The 24,600-nt window shown below is 43.5% G+C and overlaps 1 protein-coding gene across 5 annotated transcripts in view; it reads left to right on the top strand.

Moving 5' to 3' along the window:
* Positions 1–24,600, top strand: part of tbc1d1 (TBC1 (tre-2/USP6, BUB2, cdc16) domain family, member 1) — a 48,680-nt gene that overhangs the window by 7,527 nt on the left and 16,553 nt on the right. For 4 of the 5 annotated variants that reach the window (XM_047578844.1, XM_047578845.1, XM_047578847.1 and 1 more), the window contains 13 exons: positions 8,759–9,355; positions 12,455–12,544; positions 12,630–12,734; positions 13,557–13,689; positions 14,793–14,884; positions 15,494–15,610; positions 15,794–15,919; positions 16,629–16,777; positions 17,661–17,924; positions 18,822–18,938; positions 19,252–19,365; positions 19,479–19,612; positions 24,312–24,512. In XM_047578844.1, coding sequence (XP_047434800.1) covers positions 8,759–9,355; positions 12,455–12,544; positions 12,630–12,734; positions 13,557–13,689; positions 14,793–14,884; positions 15,494–15,610; positions 15,794–15,919; positions 16,629–16,777; positions 17,661–17,924; positions 18,822–18,938; positions 19,252–19,365; positions 19,479–19,612; positions 24,312–24,512 — 2,239 coding nt within the window. The remainder of the gene's footprint in view (positions 1–8,758; positions 9,356–12,454; positions 12,545–12,629; positions 12,735–13,556; positions 13,690–14,792; positions 14,885–15,493; positions 15,611–15,793; positions 15,920–16,628; positions 16,778–17,660; positions 17,925–18,821; positions 18,939–19,251; positions 19,366–19,478; positions 19,613–24,311; positions 24,513–24,600) is intronic. The other variant, XM_047578846.1, reaches the window with a different exon arrangement.

Below are 24,600 nucleotides of genomic sequence, written 5' to 3' on the forward strand. Positions count from 1 at the left end.
GTCGCTCAGTCCGTGGCATTAGTCACACGGTCTGATTTGAGTCTGTCGTGGCCGCTCTCGCTCGCACGCCCAGCTTAAAGCTTTGTGTCGAAGAGGGACTCTGCGTTCGGACTGCAGAGCTGTCAGAAGTTGGCTTCAGCGAAAGGGATGCTAGAAAAATAGGTAGCATTAAAGCCTCTCGGCTGAAACAACAGATTTCAGTTTCGGCTCGGAAAGTGCCACAGTCAGCGTTTTGATTTCGACAAACAACTTGCTCTCTAGAAGTGCTTTGAGTTAATGAATACCCACATTTTCCGAGTGATAGTTCAGTGGTCGGATTCTGAATTCCCCCCCTTTTTCCCGTTTGGCCGTTCCCTTTCCTTTTTAATTCTTCGGCCTCACGTGCTTTTCCCTTCTCGTTTTATGCGACTTCCCTCCATGTGACACACTTTTGGCCTGTAGTAAAAACAAGCTGGTAAACCAGGGGCACCTTCCTGTCTTTATATGACCGACAGTCTAACCCTGAGGGGTTGTCGACCTGCTGTTTTGCCTGTTTTTCCGAGCAGTCCGTCTTTACCTGGGTGCATTCGTCAGCTTCTCATCCCGCCTGTCGACCTGGACGTCTCGGTGCTACACCTAACATTCCCACACTACCCACTCTTTCTTCTCAGATGAAAACATCGGAGCTCGTCTGTGAGCTCTGCTGACCCAATTTACTCCCCGTCGAGAGTTCACTTTGACAACAAGCCCCTACATTGTGCCCCTGTTATCACATTCGAACGCTTTCACCGATGCTTGTCTCTTGTGCCGGGAAGCAGTTCAGTGAGTGATGCGGTGATGTCAGCGTGTCGGACTCTCGCGGGTAACCGCGTTCGGTCGCCCACCGACTTTTTCTGCTTTACGACTACACCGCAACGTTTAAAACCTTCCCCTTTCTCTGTTTTTGCGCTTCACTTGCTGTAAGTAATTGAACTTTGAACTTCACTATGCTCCGCGAGGCACAAGACCCAGGCACATGACCATGGGAAGTGGGACTTTGTCTTTGATGTTGAAGGTTTTCTTGGCAGGCTGGTGTGTCACTGGGTTTTTTCTGTTAAGTTTTCCTTCTGGCGTCTCTAGTCGACTCTATAGTTCAGTTACTTTTGATGTTTTCGCACATTAAAACATGTGGCATTTCTGTGTTTTATGTATTAGGTTTTTTTACATTTGTCACGTCAGCCTAGTGCTGTTTAATAGATGTGGGACACATCACTGCACTGGAGTTTCTCAAACTTATAAATAGCATTGGAAACGTGACAATTAGATAAACTTTAGATAGCGCACATCCAGATTTGAAGATTTCAAATCCCCCCCGGACCCCTCGGTTTAGAGTTTATACAGGCGTGATGTAGAAACGTGAAGCCTGCATTGCAATTACAGTACTGTTTGTGATGCAGGAGATGCAATTTATGAAACGGTTCAACGTTTAAACCGAGAAAGGTTTTTCAGTGAGCATGGTGGCATAGATGTGTTTTAAAAGTTTTTAAACAAGGGAGGTTTTACAAATGCTAAATATAGGCAGCCCATGTTTACATATCTTTGACCAGGCCTGAAGTGAGTCTGACAAGACTGTAGAAATATTTGTGTCCATCACACAATCGCCCTTGTCAGTTTTTCTAAATAATTTTGCCGCTGCTGAATCTGCTCAAACGATATCCTCCCGTTTGCTCTGTTTGGCAAACACCACCGAAACGTTTCATTATTTATTTGTTTTGTTTTTTTCGCACTGAACTGTAGCTTCTCTTTTACTAGTGGCCGGCTACTTGTGTAACTTCCTTCTTTTCAAGGTCTTTACTACAGTAGTTCTATTTAATGCTGGCACGGTGAGAGACACCAAGCTTCTTTTTTTTTTTTTCTCTCGGCGTCGTTCCTCTGCGAGAGGCCGAGTCAGCGGGCGACTGACTGAGGCCGTGTCCAGCTGCCTTCCTGGCTGACACCAGCCTCTTGTAAACGTTGCCTGTAAAAGATACAGTGTATGCCCCCCCCCACCCCCCCCACCCCCATTTAGAAACGCAAGAACAAAGTAGTTTAGAACTAAATCATCTGTTTGCAATCTTGAGATCCATAAATCCCCTTAATTTAACTCTACTTAACTCTACTCTAATTTAACACTACTTATTAAACATTTCATCATAGAAATCCCAAAATAATGCAATAATCAGTTTTTCAGAGCCTGATGTGATTATTTAAATGTCATATTTAAGAAGTTGGTGCCACCCAATGTTGCTATCATCGCTTGACATTATCGACCAGTTATCTGGATCATTGCTGTTCAAATTGGATTAAACGATGAGTGATTTATAGCAGGATAACTGTTTGACATATTGCGAGTCAGACTGAGTTGTGTGCCGTTTCTAGTCATATAAAATGTATTTAGTCAGACGGGGATTTCAACTGAAAATCCATTTGGGGAGGGAGTGACCCGATGAGAAAGTACAAGAGTGATAACATCATAATGCTGAGCCGTTGAGGGGCAGATGTCGGCCAAAGAAAGCAGTGGGAGTAAAAATGAGACGGTGGGCTTTACAGTAAGTGAAAGACGGACTAGCTTTTGGCATCACTTTAATCGGAGGAGTGAAGGAGAGAAGGAGGGGGGGGAGCCACGGGCGAGGACTGAATGTATGTGCTGGTGGAAGTGTTGCTGAGAGTCAAGTAGCAGAAGCAGATGGAAAAAGACGAGGTAAATGGACGGGGGTTGGCAAAGCAGAGAGAGTCTGTCGCCAGTGGACAGATAGTAGACTAGTGGCAGGACGATTAAACGCGAGAAGACAATGGAGGCTAGACGGGGAGGATCGTGGTGTCTTGGTGCCGCTGTTGTATCCGCGGGGTCTCGAAAAGTATTAAAAGTTGATCATTCAATTTTGGAGACATTAAGACCCTTATAAAGTGTTAAAAAGTCTTATCCTGACTTTATGAGGTCTTAAAATGTGAAGGTATGTAGTTAGATTTTGAGTTTGAGTCCAAAAACATCAAAAATGTGTGTGAATTTATACATTTATTACATTTTCTATTATATTATGAACGCAGCTTATGTCATGGCGCTAGCCACAAGGCCACTGTTAGCCACCGCGAGCAGCAGCTATCCATTGTTAGCTTCTGTGCCGGTAGCATTGCGCCACCACAACCTAGTGTTAAAGTTACACCACCACCGGTAGCCGCACCTGAAGTCACAGCTGTGAGCACGTCATGATCAAACCTGTCCGACCTGTGCTTTTTTTTTTTTTTTTATTGATTAAAATTGTTATTTGTTTGTGTATTTCTGTTACCTTTAAGCACTACCAGTGCAATAAAAATGTGATTTTTAACAAGGAAAGGTAGACAGGTAGTTGTTAATTTTAAGAAAGATGTAGAGATGAAAGTAGGAGCTGGTCAGGAAAGAAAACTTGAGGTGAAAGATGTTTTAAAAGAAATGCAGTAATTGTAATTTAAAAGTTATTCAACGGTATTTTCAGTGGATGTATTCAAGACAAATACAAAGCTCCGCTGGATGCCGCGGTGCACCTGCATCTAGGAGTAGGTGGTGAAGTCACCTCACCTGTCACGGATCACTATGTAAACAGGAAGTGAGCGGGGGCTGAAGAAAACCAGTCTGTATTCCTAACCACTTTATCATACGGAGACTGTTTCTTTGTTGGTAGAATATTCAGAGAAAACAGACACAGGCATTGCCACAGACAAATCCACTGGGGGGGGGGAAAGCATGTTTTTGAGCAGTTAGTCTGTTTCTGTACCTCCGTGGTGGAGATTATATCTAATAGACAGGATTCATGAAGGTTGGACTGTTGGCATGTCACCCAGGAATGCTCTTAAGTGCCGCAGTGTTGACTCAAAGACTTGAAATGAAGTGAAATAACTAAAAACTATGCGGTAACTTAGCGAATGCACATAGGTTGCTCCGCCGTTCAAAACCATATTCATTAATAATGCTTGATGTTTTTAACTGACACCACATCTCTAGAGGAGCTTGCCTTGACAGAAAATAGCACCGTGTGTTGTTTTGCTAAAAGTGCATGAGAGCATGGGTTGAGCACACCTCGTACTGAGGCAAGACAGAGCAGGACCGGGCTGGCCGTGTTTCTATGAGATTGCAGATTTAGTAGCTGCTCAGGCATCTCGCCTCGATGACATCACCCGATGTGACTCAACCTCTGCTTCGGCTCTCCGCTCGTCCACTTCCTCCTTTTTGTTTCCCCCGGTCTGCTAAGCTTCCAGTGTGCTGTGTACAACTGGGACCACTGTGCGAGCATGAACGCTGGTAATAAGACAGGAGAGACTGATAATATACTTTCTCCAGTATTATTGTTTAACTAAATCAAAACATATGTCCTAACAAGCTCCTTTTTTTAGATGATACGCAACACTGGATGCTACGCTACATTATTTAGTGTGACCAACCCGGTGTGTCAGTGGTGGTGATGGTCATAGGTCACCAAAAGTACAAACTTCCTCTTTTGTCTCACTCTGGGACAATTTTGTTCATTTTTTGGGGTTCCTGTATTTTAGTTATGTTTATTATCATAGGGGAAGCTGCGGTAGGTAGGAGCACAGGAAACGCTAAATCATGTCTGAAGACATGTTTTCCAAAGAGAAATACAAGTAAACATGTGCCACACGATTGGGTTAAAGAAGCCTAATGATAAGCCTGAGTCTAACTAGGCTGAGCCCAGTTATTTTTATTCAGATAAGAGCAGAAATGTCTCTGACTATTAGATCACTGCTGATGTAGCAACGCGCAAGCAAAAGGATACAAATGAACAGCACAGTGTGTGTGAAGGATCACAGAGTGCTGCATGGAACAAAACAAAAATAGTTAGTGTCTCCGTAATCTCAACTTAATGGTGTTTATCCCAAAGACATTGGTTTGACATTTGACAAAACCAAAAGAAGATGGGGTTGTTGCTATTTTTACCGTTTTGGTCGACAGTGATTCACGATCCATGGTTTTTATGGGTTCTTCTCCTTCCTTTAATGCCGTTAGCATTTGCAGCCACACAGAACTATTGCTGACTTGGCTTGGGATTGAGCCAAGGTCGTGGTCAAACGTGCACACTTGCAGTTTGAGGTTTATGACTTTACTTTCGGTCTGGATTTGTGATGCAGATCGAATTAAAGTCGCGGTTCCGTTCTGACTGATTAGTTACTGTTATCAAACCAAAGTTTGTAATGACTTGGACTGAACCAAATGCCCTTATGGCTAGATGGATATGTGCACTGTATACTGTACAGTATAAAGTATAGAGAACCTTAAATCTTACACTGAACTTTCTCACAGACTAGTGTTTACCAAGCCATAATGTGATCTTGAACCTTTTTGTAAGTGTTTCCCAAACTAAAGTTTTCCATCAATCTTTGCAGGTCATTGAACCTCTTACATTTTCCTCTCCAGCCATAGTCACACAAAAGTGGAAGCTAGGTCTTTCCTGCAAAGTGTGTCACCTGTAAAATGTGACTTTCCAATTGGAAATTTTGGTTTGTAGCAGCAGAGTCAACACTGTTACAGTAACGGTTCTCACATCAGCCCCGATTCCTTTTCCAGAGAGCAGTTTGCTCATGTTACAGTGATGCTGCATGCACACAGAGGTAGTTTTTTTTGTCTTTATTGGTTGAAACATGCCCCGTGGCGATATCCCAGCTGACTGACCCATATTCTGACACGCCAGGCTCAGAAAATGCTTGTTCGCGCTAAACCTGACACCCAGGTGTAGCTTCATCGTGACACTCTGGCGATAAGCTACTCTAAACTTAGCATTTCATCATCATGTCACCATTAGCAGGTGAAATAAAAGGCTCTCGCGTCCTTTTAAATCTGGCCCCATCAATGAGCACCACTGTTAATGGTCATGGAAATCTTCCCTATTAATCATGGAAAGAGTGGAGGCAGGAGACGTGTGAGCAAGAGCTCTGGTTTATGGTTCACTTATTTAGTTTTATTTTGGGCCGTCCTCGTTCAACCCTCAGTGACCGTCCACTTATAGTCAGGCTGGCACAGATTACAAAGGTTAGCGACACACGTGCATCACTGAACAAAGAAATACGCTAAATAGTTTTGGCTTTCATGACCACAGAAAGAAGATTCACCTACTTAATAACCAGATATTTCAGTCAACAGATGATGTAGAGTAAATACAGTCAAGAGTCAACAGCCAGAGGAGAAATTGGATATCGATTATAATTGCCACGTTGCCAAAAACCTGGCTGATCTGAATGCTAATATTGCTCCGTGTGTCACTGTTTATCTTGATGTTCAGCACAGCTGCTTAAAACGGCAATAATGCTTAATAATAATGCCACGTCACTTGTAGTATACAACAGACCAACAGCGATATGTTTTAACCTTTCAGTTATTCTGTGAGAGCTCTTGACACTTCAGTGGGAAAGTTGCATTGTGGGTCGCAGGTGCCATTTTTGCAGTCAAACATCGTTTGTTTACATTGCTACTCCATTCAGAAATCTGCCGCTTTAAGCAGCGCCAGTAGATGAACCGCTCAGGCCATCAGTCGTGTCGGTAAGGGCCGAATGTCTCGGCGTGTTCGTCTCGTTTTCGTGTCGTTTTACCCGACCTGTCCCTTAGAGCCCCCGCCCACAGCGTTGCTCCGGCACCAGAGGAGAAAGCATCGTGTTTCGGTTACAGTCTAAAAACGCAGCTGTTTGTTTTCTGAGCCGAAAAGAAGAGTCGCTCCTTTAGACTCACTCCTCTATTTTATATCACTAACATTAATATTAACACACTAAAAGGGCAACAGTAAAACACAAGCGCAGCATCGCACAACGTAAACAGACTTTTTAAAAAGACTCCTGTTGCCCCCTAAGCCCACAGTGCAATGTGTTTTTTGTCGTCCGCTACATCAGTTTTGGAATTGTGTTAAAATAGAAGTAATGTTTGGTAAGACAGTAGCATTATGTCAAAGGAGGACATGGGTTATAGAGGATGCAAAATAATTTCATGTGGTGATAACAATGTAGAACTGTCACATAAAAAATAAAGAAGAAGAAGAAGAAAAATCAGCCTTCAGGCTGCGGTATAAATCGTATTAAAATATTAATGAATGTTCTGGTGGATTCTCACAGATGAGCTGCTCTGAGCAATTATGCCCAAACCAACAATAAAAAACCCATTCCCTGTGAACCGGCAGCACTTCACTTCCTGCGTCAGACCGAAAGGCTGGCATGCACCAAGCAAAAACAATCTTCATAGTTGTTTTGTGTAGTGCGCACTAAAACATTATACTGCAAGGCATGAAGTCCTCCATACTTTTGCCCTCGACTGATCTTCTTTGTTCTGTCTCGATGAAAGGCTGCATGGGAAGTAAAAGTCTACCTTCACCTGTTCATGCAACGCCGGGCGTGTTTAATTCAGGTCACTTACACTCCAGGGCGGTGCGTTAAATCAGAGCAGCTGATACAATCTGAGCAACTAAGTGCACACAAAACGACTTTGTTCCCGAAATATGAGAAAATTGTGCGTGTGAAAGTGTATTACAGTTCATGGAGAAGCTCTTCAAAGCGGGCAGGAATACTTAGATCCATTTTTGGAAAGGTCTCCCGGTCCCTCTCCTCTCGCACGCATAAACAGTCTCTCGCACCGAGTATTAAGCTCGCATGCGGAAAGCCAAGATACACAGTGGAAATACGTCAAAGTTGGGATACTGCTGAGCGCTCGGCTTTAAATGGTCACTTTTTAAGAAATGGACGTTGCCGAAGAAAAGTTTACAAGGGAAAGAAAAGGGGGATCAAATGAGGGCGAAAGGGAGAGAGAGCACAAAGCCCACTTTGAGGCAGAAGGGCCGCTCTATTCCAGGGACCCGTAACACACTTTATACCGCGGGTTAGCTCATAGCGAGGTGTGGCATCTGCATGGAAAAATCATTTTCTGGACCAGGTTGTCTTTCGTGTGTTTGTTTACCCGCTGTTGCTACTGTAAGCAGCCACCTGTTTCTGGGTAGCCTGCGTACGTGTAATTCACGAGAAATGAATAGGGTAGTAAAAATCAAAGTAAATACCGGAAGAAAGATACCGCGGCAATGAGACTGTTATTAAGCAGCTCGTAGAGATGTGAGTTTAGAATATATCATTAGTCTTACTAACATCCTTCGCTGATTTAATAGGGTTTAAACGTTTCTGAGGGGCGTCTTCCGGTGTCTGGTGACAGGATGTTGGGAGTGGGGGGCCCTTGGGTCCTATGGGTTGAGGGGAGGGGGCTTCGTGGATCAGGCTTGTTCCAGTGCGTTGGACCGTCGGAGGTCGGGTCAACACCTTGTGCTGTTTTTCATTTTTTTATTAGTTGTTCCTAAACTATTTTTGTGTGTGTTTGTGTGCCTGTGTCAGGCTGCATCCTGCCATCAAGGATTGTCACTTCTGTGGGGTGGGGGGGGGGCTTGGTTGTGGTCTGGATGGGCGGTTCGTGTCTAAGTCACATCCACGTGAATGAATGCCAGGTCCAAAAGTTCCCCAGCAGAACTGTCACAATACGGTCGGTGTTATTTACTTCTCCCGTCAGCGGTTTTAATCTTGTGGCTGATCAGTGCACACAGATTAAATGATTTCTCCGCTTTGAAAATAAGAACTGGTTGTACGATACGTGTTGTGCGGTTTTGCTTTGCCAGCCGGGCCTCCGAGTTCTTTGCCTCGGGATCATATTCACACGGACGCACAACCCAATCAGTAACGGTACACCGGCTAAATGACGCGCAATTACAAAATTACAGAGAGGTCCTTATCACTTTCTTCTCCGTCCCTCCAGGTCCCTGAGATCATCAGCACGTTGAGGCAAGCCGGCAAAAGCTCGGCGCGCAACAATGACGTCGCCGCCGTCTCCGCCAAGACGTCCACCAGCTCCGGAGACAGCGACTCCTCCGAAACGTGCTTCTCCTCCTTCTCCAACGCGACGACCTCGGCGGCGCCCGCTCCCGTCATGTCTCCGACGGCCTTCGCCAAGAAGTTCGAGGTGCTGTTCTGCGGCCGCGTGAGCGTCGCCCACAAGAAGGCCCCGCCCGCCCTGATCGACGAGTGCATCGAGAAGTTCAGCCAGCTGAACAGCTCGGCGGCCGCCGACAAAGGCGGAGGATTGGTGGGGGGGCTGAGGAGGGTTTTGAGCTTCCAGTCCAACGGGCTGGGAAGCGGTGGCGGCGGCGCCGCCGGTGACGGCGCTTCGGGGAGCCCCACCCTGGGGACTCGTCACGTTCTCTTCAAGAGGGACCCCAGCTTCCCGTGTCTGCAAGCTCTGGATGAGAACGGCCTTTCACCGGAGATTTCCAACACCAACACTACTGATCCGCATGCCCGCCCTGCTGACGTGCAGCCCACCAGCCTGAGGGAGAACAGGACCATGCTGTTCACGGTAAGTGGCCGTGTACACACACACACACACACGCACACACACACACACACGCACACACACTATGCTGTGACTGTGTGGTTCATATCCCTTATGTGTGTACCGTATTTTCCGTACTATATGGCGCACCGGATTATAAGGAGCACCTTCAATGAATGGCCTATTTTAAAACTTTGTTCATATATAAGGCGCATAGAATAGACGCTACAGTAGAGGCTGGGGTTACGTTATGCATCCACTTCCGCACCATTGATTCGTTCATGTTAAATTCTCTCGCTGCTGCTCTATTCCCGTGTTCTACTGCGTGACTGATCGCCTTGAGTTTAAACTCTGCGTCGTAAGCGTGTCTCTTAATAGGAGCCACTTTGGGGTCTTTACATAAACACACAAATGGAAATGAAACGGCACGCCTCGCGCAGTCATATATCCCAGCATGCACCGCGCGCTTCTTCTTCTACGGGGGAAAATGAAGTCGGCGGCTGCTTACCGTAGTTGCGAGACCTGTTGTGGCTCAATATTGGGCCATATATAAGGCGCACTGGATTATAAGGGGCACTGTCAGCTTTTGAGAAAATTGGAGGTTTTTAGGTGCGCCTTATAGTGCGGAAAATACGGTATTTATTACCACTACTTTACCTCTGCATAGAGGGAACATGTACTTAGATATTATTATTTACCTGAAATCAGAAGTAATGCTGATCATTAGTGAGTTGAGACTCATTTGAAGTTGTGTTTCAGTCCCTGAGAGGCTCAGCCGTCCTGACAGTGGCCTTACGTTGTGGTAAAATATTATAACATTGTGTGTAGATAGCAATGCATTTTAGTCTACTTTCATTTTCTGTGTTTTCACTTCAGTGAATTTCTTTCTAGTTAGTTCCTTTTTATTGTTTTCTATGCAGTTGGCCTGCTGACAGAAATGATCTTTGTCCTATTTTTGTCACATATTGCCACAATTTAATGACCTCATACAGTATTTCCCCTAAAATCTAAATGAATCCATGATATAATCATAAAATCCACTTCCCTTAAGCTGAACACTCCTCGGTTTAGACTCTTTTGCAGTTTTATTGAGAGTTTTATTGAGAGTAAGATGGACATTTGCGGTGGCAGTGAAGTCCTGTTTCGGATTCCCTAAAAAACGCCTCCTTCAGCGCTTTCGCTCATGAAGCACGGAGGAAGATAACAAAAACAGACAAGAATATTATAACACTCAGCAAGAGCAAAAGCTGACTGCTGCCTAAAATGAGCCCAGTCATGCTCCCCCTGACTGACCTTTTACTAGGCGGCAACAACATCTTTCCTGTTTGTTCGTCGGACAGGAAATAGTCATCACTGGCACAGGAACCGCCAGGGCTCGTCGCTGTCACGTTCAGCAGATTTAGACTCATTATTGACTATCACGATGCATCCTGCTGAAGCCACAGTCGGTGAGCTCATCCTGGTGATGTCACCGCTTCCCTCACTTTCTGATGACCCATATTAAAAACTTCTTTTCCACTAGAATGAGTCTTTTCATGGGGGTTGAGATTTGGAACTTGTTGAGAGGAGAAAATAATGTACCGTCCTCCTTTTGGCCCTGATGATGTGTGAAAGGGGGGATACCCCTCTGAGGTGGAAATATCCTAAAATTAATTGGTGCTTTTTGAGAATAGAAGAAATGAAACTGCCTCATCTGACAGATTGAGTGAAGTAGGTTATTTTGGGCTTCGCTAATAGTTTAATCACAGCTAAAGCCTGGTATTTGCATCTCGAATAAGAACAAATCCAGTGATATAATATGTTAGATTAGCTTAGCTTAGATTCAACGTGTTCTGAATTACAAACACACATCAACGTCTTTTTGTGCGTATGTGCTGTTGTGTACAGCCGCCGTCTTTACTGAATTGCCGTCGTTTTACCGGGATCATGAACGGCTGTTTTGTTGTGAGCGCGCGATGACGCGTGAAGTGATGCTTACTTTGAAACACACAAACGTCTCTCACTCAGTCATTGAAAGCCAAGGTTAAGTTATGATGCGTTTAGGAAAGGAGGAAATACTTTACTTAACCACATGACGGTCCGCATGCATCAACATAATCACAGGAATAATGCCAGCATGTTTTTAATGACGCAATGACGATAGTTTATTTTTTGACAGCAACAAGGACATGATATATTAAATCATCTTATTAGTTTTTTTTTAGTGAAATGCATGAATGAGGCTAAACTTTCCTTCCGTCACTCGTGCTAAGAAAGTGATCTTTAACGTAACTACAGCACAATATTGTGTTCACGCTACAAAACAAATGCAGTTGCGATCAGATCACTCGCAGGTGTCCTCAGCATGTCCCGGGTGTTGTTCACACTTGTATTTTGAGCTGGTATCTCGCTATTGTGTTGCACATTACGGATGTTAATGCAAGATCTGAAATGAGCTTTAGACACTTACTGATGAGTTCTAACAATCGATTTAAAATGCGTTTTTCATTTCCAGTCAGATGTCAGAGATGCCGCAGTGTTGATGTAAGTGAACTAGCCTTCACATCAGTTGATAAATGTATGTATACACGACCTAGGGTTGAGTAAGCAGCCGTAAGCGTGTTTTGACAGCTGCAGATAAAGTTGCGTACGTTGCTCTGCTCTGTAGCCGTGGTTCTGTTTTCTTTTTTTTTTTTTTCTTCTTTGGTCGGAAGTCACCACAAAATCACACGACCAAATTTTTCTGGTTAACTCTTCAAGTGGAGTCGGAACAGACGGCGTCATAACTGCATGTTGCATGTGATGTCGCGGTGGGATTTGTGTATTTGGCTGCAACGTCTGCGTCTTTCCGGGGAGTCTGGGCTAAGGTGCAATGTTGTTCAAGACAAAATGTTCACTGAAATATTTTTCTGAGCCAAATGAGCCTCAGTAACACATATTTACACCCATTCTTTCCATGCAGATAACGTTGGTACGGTATAGTAACTGTACCAGATGAGGTTTAATCCAGACTGTTTTACAAAAATGTGTACACAGATTGATACAGTATATGAGCTGATGCTGTAATACAGGCCCAGCTGCAGCTCTCACCACACACACACCGGTGTAACTGTCTTTTCTTCGTGGTTTGGTTTTTTCTTTTAGGTGGGCAGGTCTCAGATCTTCCTGGTTAGTCCAGACACTAAGAAAGTTGCCATAGAGAAGAGTTTCAGAGAAATCTCCTTCTGCTCACAGGTAAGACGGGCTTGTTTTTATACAAAAGCGTCTACAAAAGTTTGTGTTTGTGAGCGATGGAAAACTTTTCTTTGGTTCTTTCCAGGGTATTCACCATGTGGATCACTTCGGCTTCATCTGCAGGGAAACGGTTGAAGGGGGAAACTGGCACTTTGTGTGCTATATCTTCCAGTGTACTGATGAATCACTGGTGAGATGGCTTAAAATAGTACTTGCTTTTAGATTATTGGTGAATATCATTCACACGTTTTCAGTGTATTTTGTATTTGCTTCTAAGCGGCTTTGCTGAAGCCGTTGGTGCGGACACAGTTCGCAGCTGAACACCGTCTGTTTCCAGTAACTAATTTCCCCATATTTGCATATCAGAGCTCCCCACTCAGTGTTCCTGTTTGATCTGACAACACGGTTTAATTTTACATCTCACAACTTTGACTCGGATTCAGATTTCGGTTCCCACGAGGCGTGAGGCTGACGTTTCTTAATTGCTGTTGTTTTCTGTTGGTTAAATGCAGCTCCAGATCATAGGATCTGTGACTCAGTGCATCTGTGCTCCGCTGAGTCATGGTCTAAAAAAAAAAAAAGACTTGGTTTGATAAAAGGTCTCTATTGTAAACTTCCTGATTTTTTTTTTTTTTTTTTAAATGAGGCCTGTTAAACGCAAGTAAATCCAAATCTTTCACTATTGAAATGCGGACAAACCAAAATATCCGTATTCCTCATCATTACCATAATGTTTGTTCCTGTTCATTGAGGCATTTCTATCTGTTTTGTGTCATGCAAGTTTGTTTTTTTATGCCATGTTTCCCTTTTTGTAAATATTTCCTTCCAAACTTGTAGAAACTTGTTTGAATATCTGGCAGCACTTTGTCTTTTGCAACAAAATACTTCCTAAACTTTATAGAATATAGACTAGACTGTATTAGTGTTATTAGTTGTTTGATAGGAGCAGATCCACATGATGTTAACTCCAGTTAACAGATAATACGGTGACGTATTTGTCTTCCTCTCCTAGGTGGATGAGATCATGCTGACCCTGAAGCAGGCGTTCTCTGTCGCTGCCCTGCAGCAGAACGCGAAAACCCAGAGCCAGCAGTGTGACAGCTGCCCCATGCAGCAGCTCCACCGGCTCTGCGAGCGGATAGAAGGTAGGAAACTGGCCTTGAAACGTCAGACGGCACAGATTTGAAGAGCTGTCAAAGATATTGCGTTGGTTTACACTGCAGTCTGCGTTTACGAGCAGTAGAGCACGTCTCTAAACCTCGTCCACAGGTGACATTTACACAGCTACGTTCAGATGTTTACTCTTGTGAATAAATGTTTTGATCTTTTTGTTCAGGCCTTGTACATTTATCACGTTCAAGTGAACGGTTTTAATGCCGCGGCAGTGTTTGACTTCCTTATCAAATGTGTTCCGTAAATGGACAATATACAAGTTTGTAAATGGCCAGGAACAGACTTTAACCAAAAACACAAACTAGAAAGGCCCAGTATGCGGTTTAAGCTTCTGTGTGGACACTGATGAGCTTCCTCAGACCCTAACTCTCCACAAATGTAATGTGCCGCGGCCACCGCAAGAGCTGTGATTGGAGCACTTGGTAGTCGCGTGTTTCTGCTTTATTATTTCCAGCTGCTTCTCCGTCTCCCCATTTTCTGAATTGATTGTTTTGGATCAATAAAGATGGAGAACGCAGAGTGAAATGAAGCAGGAAGTAGGCGTCTAGTCCCACAGTACCTTAAATAAGCCCTAAGTCTGAGGTCAAACTGGGGATGAACTTCTTCGTACCTCAGCAGTGGCTGAAGTTACTGTGTTTTCAGGTTGTCTGTGTGTTCGTCTGTCTACGTAAACATCCAATGCTAATGAATGATATCTCAGAGATGACTCAAGAATGAAGTCTTAGTTAGAATTTTATTGGTCAAAACATGTTATTGAGTTGTGCAGTGATTATTAAAATAGGGGATTCATTTATGATGTGATTACATTTGATGGTTCAATTTAGTGTGCCATCAGAATGTTCTTACTTTTATTCAGTTTTTCTTCATTCGTACAGTCTATATACGACTTGAGTCGCTGGCAGACACATATAATGATTTTAATTATCATCTTTACACATTCACAACAAGTCTTTTAATTTTGCCTTTCGTCAACAAATTAAACAGACTGAATCCTATGTTTATCTGCTAAGTCACATGACCAAGAGACTCGGGCCTTAGGACCTGATAAACAACAGTGTTCTTGGTTCGTTCTCAGGTCTGCACCCATCTAAAACCAAACTGGAGCTTCAGAAACACCTGGCTACGTTGGACAACCAGGAGCAAGCTTCTGTCTTTGAGAACACCGTGGTAATGTATCTGCTCCATCTGCCAACCCGCAGAGCAGGCTGCAAATTCTTAAGAAAACAAACCAGTCGGTCAACAGTTTTATCAGAGTTTATCTTGACTCAATCACATGATTGTTACATGTGGCACATCACAGTGATGCTCTCATTCCTCTGTACACGTGACCTAAATGTTTCTGTTGTCTCGATATCTCCTTTCTGTCCCTCGATCTCACTTCACCTTGTTTAGCGTTTATGTATTTTTCACGAAACACCGGTGGATTTGTTTAAATCAAGCACTTCTACTTAATTTATTCTTGGAATTGATCCTTTTAGACTTTGGATGTAGTGATGTTCAGTAAGAGTTGACATGTTACAGTAGTAACAGAATGCAAAGGGAGTGAAGTTGCATATTTCTCTATGACTCAGCTGACACCTGCTGGTGGTGAAGCTGAACTACAACTTAGCAGTTTGCACATAATAGCACTAATGTATCCAGTAACTTAGACAGACATATACTTATTTTCAGGGCACAATGTTTCAAGTTACATTTTTAGTGATGACAACTAGATATTTGCTATATTCTTTTTTTTAATATTATATTTATATTTATATTTTGTATTTGTGTTTTCAGCGGGCTCGTCCAAAGAGCGATCAGGAGGAGAATGAGCTGGTGATGGCCTCTTTAAGGAGCCTGTATGAAGAGAGACAGAAGAGCCATCAGCACACACTACCTGGAGACAGCAAACGGGTTCGTTTCCAGACCCCGTACATATACCCACGCAGTACTGTACACCAGGAGCACACTCTTACTCACAAACTCTCACTTCTTAAACAGGTTACTTCGCTCAGAAAAGTCAGCTCAGAAAACCACTTATTCCTGTTTATGTATGTGTGTGTGTGTGTGTGTGTGTGTGTGTGTGTGTGTATGTAGGCGTGTGAGGATGCGGCTCCGGCACCTCTGGAGGCTCAGCAGCAGAGCAGCAGTCGACAGCGACTCGAGCAGTTCAAGAGCCGAGCCAAGCGCTCGCTCACCGAGTCCCTGGAGGGCATCTGGAAGGTAACACTTTATGTGCAGTTATGCTCGAGTACACACCTGTATATATATACACACTGTTCACGAGCATGAAAAGATGTGCCAATCATTGCAATGAACAGACACTAAAAATGTTAATTCAATTTCAGTTTATTTATTTAAGCAGGGACAGTGTTCGTCGATGAACATTCATTTCAAGAAAAAAGAAAAAAAAGAGAGAAAGGAAATGTAGATGTTCCTAATTGCAGCCAAGGGCTGATTTACATTGGTGTCCCCCTGCCAGATATTAATCAGCATGGTTCCTAGGACAGATAATGCAATACACATAAAATATACAAGCTACAATATACATTACAGTACATAGTTCTTCTTGTTGTTATGATCAGATGTGGTTGTTAACAGATAAGTGTTGAAGTAATGGAGACAGATCGGCCTGAGACATGAATAGATAGATAGATAGATAGATGGATAGATAGATGGATAGATGGATAGATGGATGGATGGATGGATAGATAGATAGATAGATAGATAGATAGATAGATAGATAGATAGATAGATAGATGAAAGAAAAGGAAAAAAATAATAAACAAATAAATGAAATTAAAAAATTAATAAAACAATGGAAGAATTATATATAATATAATTGTTGTATAATTGTTGTGGCATGTGCACGTCCATTTTTTTTTCTTTTAATAACCCAAGTGAATAATCTTGGCAAACGTGCTCTTGGCAGGGAAGCAGCAAGGCCAGAGCTCAGAGGGACAACAGCGAGGGAAGTGAAAGCGGCTCCTCTGTCTGTACTGTCAACAGCAGCCAGGACCAGGCCTGTCTAGACGACCCCTTGTCCAGCTCCTCTCATCTACGACCCACCAGCCCACTCAGGTAAGCACCTACACCTACACCTACACCTACACCTACACGCCCGCGCACTGACTTCATACATCGGGTCAGAGCAGTTGTGGTTGGTGGTTGCAGTTTATGATTTTTTTTTTCGTAGCCATAGACCAGGTCAGACTCAATCTGATAGAAACACCACTTGTAGGGATTTATTGCTTTACACACTTCCTAGTTTTATGCTTCCGCCTCAAATATATCAAAGAGAATCCCTTTTTATTTCTCTGACGTAGCGTAAACTGTGCAATGCAACACATTTGTCCCCTTCTTAAAAGTGCAACTGAAATTACATTTTATCTTAACAACAAAAAATAAATAAAAAACTAGATCTTTAAAACACATCAAATTAACTAAATGAATAATACAAATACACAAAATCTCTTCAGATAAACAAACTAAGGCTTGCATGTGTTCCTAGTTTGGGATTTACATGTTTTTCTTTAAGGAAGATCAGCATATGTGGTCCTGTGTGAATACCTGACAGTGAGGTACGAAGTCAAAACTAGACTACGCCCTCTGCTGTTCAAAAAGGGCATTACGATTCATTTTTCATCTCAGCTGACCAGAATTGTCACACATTTGTACCTATTTTTAACAGTCTCATGATGCATCTTTACATCCTTATACAGTACTAGATTATTGCAGCTCTTCCTTTTTTTCTGTTACTTCTAACTTCTAACTACTCAGTGTAGCATTTATTGGCTCTTATTCCAACACATGCTGCTCAGTTCCAAGCACCATTGCTTGAAGCGCACAGAGAAGCTTGATTGTATCCGACGCAGGAGCATGAATGCACCTTTAGTCAAGTCCAGCTGATGCGTGAAGTCTGGCATGTCGTTCCTCTCACGGTCGTTCCCCACCTTATCTCCAGGTGCCACAACTCCACAGGAGACCTGAAGGACCTCGATAGCTCTCTTCCCCTGTCGCTCTCCTCCTCCTCGTTGCCCGGCGACGCCCGGCCGCAGGGCTTCAGGAGACGGGCCAGCACCTTCAGCCACCCCCCGACTCCTTCCTCCGATCTCGACTGCTCCCCGGTGCACGTGCTAATTCACTCACCGAAGGAGCCGACAGCAGCCACCAAGCCCAAGCTCGTACGACACTACTCCGTCAGCACAGAGACGCCACACCAGAGCAAGTGAGTGTGTGTGTGTTTGCTTTTCTATATGTTTTTTTGTTTGGGTGCCGACTCAAAACAGGAAACAATAGATTGTTGCTCGTTTGATACAGTGGACAGTGACGATAAGGCCACTTATTCAGTGTTAGGAGCAGGTACGCAAAACTTTTATCTCGTTTACGAAGGATATTTTTAAATCTCTTGTTCTTGAGACGTTGTAAATATTTTAATCCCCGGCTGGGAAAGTCATTTACGACTGAAGTCGGAGACGCACAACTCATGGAGGTAGTTGCAAAGCCAGTTTGGACAAAAACACAACGTGTTGATCTGTTCAATCTGATCTATTTTAACAGCAACAGAAAGATGAAGATGACTTGCTGTTTTCAGTGTGTGTTGCAGTCGTCTGACTCTTTGTCTTCTGTCAGCGATGTGTAACGCAGTATACTTGCAGACCTGAGGCAACAACAACAACCAGGAATTAGCCCGTGACGTCAGCCTCCTGGGTTGCCAAACATGTTTATTAGAGCGTGACATGTGTTACTTTTCTCTGTAATACATGTAACAGTGTCAAAGGCGAGCGGGGAAATCGAGAGTATTTTTTTGAGAGCTACTTCTGCTTGTGCAGCTAGCATACTGCACTAAGTGGTTGTCAGAGAAGAATCCGCCTCGCCCTTGGGCATTAGCTCCATCTTTCCTCAACCTGAACCTGCTGCACTGTCTTCCCTTTGTTAAAGTCTGTGTAATACACTGATACTAACAAAAAAACAACTTGATAACCAAGGAGAAATACGCTCCATGAGACGCCTACTCTACCACCTCGTTTATCTATTCGCTCTTTTCTTCCCCATGCATTGCTCAGTATCTTTGACTCTCTTTTCTTGTTTCTCTCACGGTCTCCGCACTCGCACTGATTCTCAGAAATGCCCCCTCCGACTCTGCCCTTCCTCCTGTTCCTCCCTACCCTTCATCCAACTCTCCTCTCCTCCTCCGCCATCCTTCCTCACCTTCTGCTGGAGCCCGGCTCAGTAAGAGAAGGTGAGAACCCGCTTTTCAGTTCATACCATGCTCTCTATCTTCGCTCCATCTTTACGTGATCTAATATGGTTTTTTTTTTCGTAATTACTTGCCGCATATTTCCACATTACTGTAAAAGCACCCGTTCAGGCAGAGACGTGCTAAGCTTATCACTCATCCGTTTCCTGTGTGAAAGGTGATTCGGTCGTTCTGAAGGTTGAACGAGATGAGGGTGATGCCCTGAACGCATGCCTCTGCCTGAATCGGGTTTCATGTTTCTTTTCTCATTTCCTTTTTTCCATCTCCTTTTTTTTTTTTATCACCCCTATGTCAGTCCTCTCGGTGGTCTCCGTGCCCGTCTCCACTCCTCCTCCTCTGTCCCTAATTTTCTGAAATTTCAATTTCTGGCCCCTGTTCAAGAGAACGATTGTCCCGACCTGAAAAAGAGGTACACCCATCAGTGTGTGCAGTATGACGTTGGTGTGTGCGGTGGATAATGATATGTACTCCACGTTTTTATCAAGTCATTTGACTTTGATCTGCTCCTGTGTGTGCTCTCAGTGACGTAGCAGCTCTCTCTGCGCCAAATTCAGCATCTTGCGTAGGGGAAAGTCCTCTACGCAGCCACCGCCACTCATGGAGGCAGCAGATCTTCCTACGGGTCGCTACGCCTCAAAAAGGCACGGACGCCAACGGTAAGAATAGACACACGTACGCTGATCCTGTTTAAATCGGTACATGGCCACTGTATCACACTCATTGTTAGTGAATACAAATGAATGGAGTGAAATTTTTATTAGCAGCACAGGATATTCTAATAAAATGTAGTAAGAAATAAAAAGGTATCGACACTCGTAGGCCGTTATGTATCGTGCTTCATTCAAGTGTCATAAAATTCTTGGCATTCAAATTGTGAATGCCAAGAATCTGCCATAACATTACAACCACCGACAGGTAAAGTAAATAACGCTGACCACCTTGTGACAATGCCTGATCCACAGAGGCCCCTCCCCTCAGCCCATTAGACCTTAAGGCCCCCCCCCACTAACAACATCCTGTTACCAGACACCACAGGACACCCTCAGAAGGCCCATGTCCATGCTCTGATGATTCACAACTTGGACACACAAGGGAGACCTACACAGTATTAGAAAGGTGGTCATAATGTTATGCCTGATCAGTGTATATAAACCTCAGTAACAAACCAAGCAAGAAAAAAACACTTTGAACTCAACTTAAGAGAAACACATGTAACATAAAAAAGTAATGGTCCTAGCACTGAACCGTGTGGAACTCCATGATTAACTTTTTAATTAGTCAAAGTATCATCATTGACCTCAAGAAGATTCATATCACTCCAATGTGGTTCCTTTAAACACAATTTCCAGCCTCCGTAGTAAAACACATATACTTTAGTATTGTGAATGCACTCTTCATGTAAAAAGAAAAAAAAAACACATGTAATTGTGTAAAAATATGGAGAAACTAAAGGAACTTTACAGTTTTATCTAAATAAGAAACAAAGAAACAGATATCCAGGACGCTGAAGAACACAATGCATTTTTTTTTATATATTTATTTGTGGCCACATTGAAAACAGAAACCACGTGTGCACATGTAGACTTTGGGTGTAATGACAGAACCTTCCACCCCGTGTCTCTCTTTCATTAAGTATGATGTTTGGAAGAGAGGAGGGAAGTGAGAATAGTTGTCTTTATTACACCTCTTTCTCTCTCTAGTAAGAACTCGAACTGGTTATGACATTCATCCTGGCAGGTTTCTTTCCTCGCAGTGGCTCATGGGACCATTTCATTCCCTGATAATCATGTCTTGTGTCAACACCATGTGGAAAAAGGAGAACTGAACAGTTTATATATTTATTTACAAATCTGGAGTGTCTTGTCCAGAAATTATATAAATGTAATACATGTTTAGGAAAGTCAGTGCTATTCTAAATAAATTAGGAGCTCACAGTCTATTTATATCTTTGTATAAAAGTATGAGCCCAACTTGTTTAATGTCTCGAGCATATTAAAAAGTGAAGCGGCCTGGCGACAGCCTGACATGCCTATCAAACGTGTTACGAGAAGAAAAAAAAAGCGCGATGCGTATTACTTTCACCTCAGATATCACTTGCCCTTTCCCGATATATGTTGACGCAGCGCTGCGTGTATGGAAGCCCATGCAAAGATGGGAACCTTGCTTGTGCTTGCATGTCCGCTTGTATCCTGTGTTCTCATAATTATATGTACCGTGTGTGCATAAGACAGTATAAGTGTTGACAGTTGAGATGGGTTGGTCACACTGCAACGCCTTCGAGCTCCCTGCAGGAAACGTGTGAGCCACGTATGCTCACACAAAAACATGTTGATACACAGTGCCTGTACGTTCTATAAGTTCACTTCTTTTTTTTTTTTTTTTTTCTCAGCATTACATTCTTCAGTTCGGTTCCAGCAACGTCCCGAAACCCTAAACATATTACATTTCTAATTATATATTTCAAGAAAAGGAAAAAGAATATCTTGTCAGCTCTTTATTTATTATCAGTGATATTAATGTTGAAGCCTTTAGATGTAGAGTCTTAGGTAGGATGCACACTTTAAAGACTTTAAAGAGGCCTGGAATAAATTCACGAAGCCCACGATGGCAACACCGCCGCAGAGGCATCCCGTTTAGAGTGTTTCCGTGAGAGATGCGGCCGGTATTTTACAGTTATGTGCAGCGTTCGTCACTGAAGTAGCATTTTGAGGCCTCGATGCGTCCCTGCAAATAGGCTGGAAATTATATGGTGCGACGGCGTAAAGCGCCAAAGAATATTTAGGATAAAACATCAGTTGCGGCCGCGGTGCATTTCTGGTGAATCTCACGTAACGTGTCAGCTGCTCCGAAAAGTAAACAATGTCACATTTTGTCATGGAGCGGTGGATCCACCTGCAGTGACACAAGCCGCGCCAAAAATAGACATGGCTTCTGAAGACGCAGTCACACCGGGCCAGTGCTGTTTGAAACCACAGTCTGCCACCTATTCTTAATTTTCATCCAACCTATGTTCAGATAATACGACAAATTAGGCCAAAAGGTCAGTGGGAGTCTTACAATATAAGATACGTGTCGTTTGAGTCACTGTGCGTAGAAAGCCGTGAACTTCACCGCAGTGTCACTTTTGCCACGTTACCAAAAGGTAACAGCACCTTACACCTACAGACATTTTCACACTAGATAAATTCCCATACAGTCACAGTCATACCCATATGACTTCTACAAAGGTGTTCTCGCAAGAGTAATATAATCTCGCGGCTTATTGCGTTCCCATTTTTCTGCTCACTTGTGGACACGCCCCTGTGTGTTCTTTCGCTCTTTTATTAGCTTTCCCACTGAATGTGCATTTTATAGGGGATTAGTGCGGTTCAGGCCTGCCTTTGTGCATTAAGTGTCCCTTTCAATTAAAATGGGCCAAAAAAAAAAAAAAGAATCTGTCCTTCCATCAAGTGTAGGAAAAAGTGCGCTTTCTGAAAGCGGCGCTAAGTTGGGTTGAGCTGGGCGTGTATTTATATGTGCTTAAATATATGAGGTCATGGGTGTGTCGTGTGTGAGTGTGTATGTGTGTGTGTGTGTGTGTGTGTGTGTGTGTGTGTGTGTGTGTGTGTGTGTGTGTGTGGCAGGGGGTGGCGGTGTCTCAAGGTCATGTTGACAGTCTACACAGAAAGAGCGCCAGAGTAAAGCGCCAGCCTTGTTGACCCACTTTGCATGTTATGTTATTTGTGTGTGTGTGTGTGTGTGTGTGTGTGTGCGCGCGCGCTGCAGCCTGGTTCTGTCCAAGTCGCTTCCTGAGGGAGTGGATCACGCCACTTTGAGCGAGGGTGTGTGTGTGTGAGTGTGTGTGTGATGGCTCGTGTTTGCGTTAAGGTCACGTTAGGGTAAGGGGCTAAGATATTTATTTTGTCAATGGAGAGCCTCCTTCGTGTGCATGCTCACATCTGCGTTTGCATTTTTTACACCTAAAAAGCCGACTCCCGAGCGGCGCTCTGTTTAAACAGTGCAGCAGCCTCTGTTTGTCTAACAAATACTCTCTTAAGAGGCCTTAATGCCCTTGTCTGTGAGTGCGTCTGTGTCGCATATGAGTCTGGTTTGTCTTCGCTTCTCTTGCAGCTGATGGGCCCTCAGTTTGTACATGGACTCTGCTGGTTTCAGCATGTCTTGTAAACCGTCTGTGACCCATATATATATATATATAGATATATATATATATATATATATATATAGATATATATATATATATAGATATATATATACATATATACATATATATATATATATATATATGGCAGCACATCACTGTCAGTGTCATCTGGCACAATGAACACTGTCGTCATTGTGTGTGCACACTGATCAGGCATAGCATTAATACCAGTGACAGGAGACGAGCTGGGAAACTTTTGGACAAAGGACAACTGGTGAACATATATATATATATAGTAGAATGTAATTGTCAGTGTCATCTTATACAAAGAACACAGTTGTCATTGTGTGCGTACGCTTTGCAGTACAATAACTGGGTTTGTCTGTGTTTTACTAATAGGTTACGTAAATATTTCAGATTTTCCCCAGAAAAGTCTTTGGAAAGACAAACATCATTTAAATACCTGAGACGCGTTCAGGTATGTGCGTGTGTTTGTGTGTGCGTGTTTGGGCGCGGGATCAAACTCGCTGATGATGATGTTCCTACGAACTGAAAGAGACGCAAGTGCTATCTGGATAGTTGGTATGTCCTTCCTCTAAACAACACTGGGTATTTTGAGGTTTGGGATCCACCCTGTACTTTGGGGTGGAGTCACACAAACACATTTTTTTTTTTTTTTTTTTTAACTCTGTGTGTGTGTTGCACCCAACTGTGTCAAGTGTATCTATGTTTAGCGATTTGTTTTCATTTTACTTGCGTGTCCGGGAGATTGATAGAAAGAGAAAGGAGGTCAGGCAGCCGCTTTTCAGTTGGTGACCTGAAGTTGTTTGCCCTGAATTTAAGTTTGTCGGCACGTATGAACGCAGTGAAGCGTTAATCCGGTGGAAATGGAAAATTCGACCGAGTGCCTCCCTGCACTAACACTGACCGTAGCCTTCCTTTTTCACATTTGTTATAGTGAAAGAGTCGTAAACCATGTCAGCAAATCTGTGCGTTTGACTCTAAAACACCGATCGGTCAGTTAGTCTGCAGAAAATAATAGAAACCTGTGCATGTGCTGTAGATGATTAACTGACCCCTTGAAAATACTGAGTCAAGTACATATGTAAATATGTTGAATTGTAAAATGTAACTGTTATTGGTTGTAATTTAGCTTCTTTGCTGCAGTGAACAACCTGATAAACTTTAATAAGCTGCTGTAACGTGTCTTTCAGAGCGGGGGGATCCCTGTTTAGAAGGGGGCCATGCGTGCATGGGCCTGGTGGTGGGCGGAGCGAGCGGGGACTCGACCATCCGAGCGGTGCCGGAGGAGAGGACGAAGAGGAGCTCGGAGGAGCTGAGGGAGCTGTGGAGGAAGGCCATCCTGCAGCAGATCCTGCTGCAGAGGATGGAAAGAGAGAACCAGAAACTCCAAGGTGAGCCGGGCGAATTGAGGGAATCGAAACGCTGGGAGCCTGAACGGACTCTTTCTTTTGCGCTCTTAAGAGAAGAAAAGAAAGTAAG

Source organism: Mugil cephalus, chromosome 2 (assembly GCF_022458985.1).
Source record: "Mugil cephalus isolate CIBA_MC_2020 chromosome 2, CIBA_Mcephalus_1.1, whole genome shotgun sequence".
Classification (NCBI taxonomy): domain Eukaryota; kingdom Metazoa; phylum Chordata; class Actinopteri; order Mugiliformes; family Mugilidae; genus Mugil; species Mugil cephalus.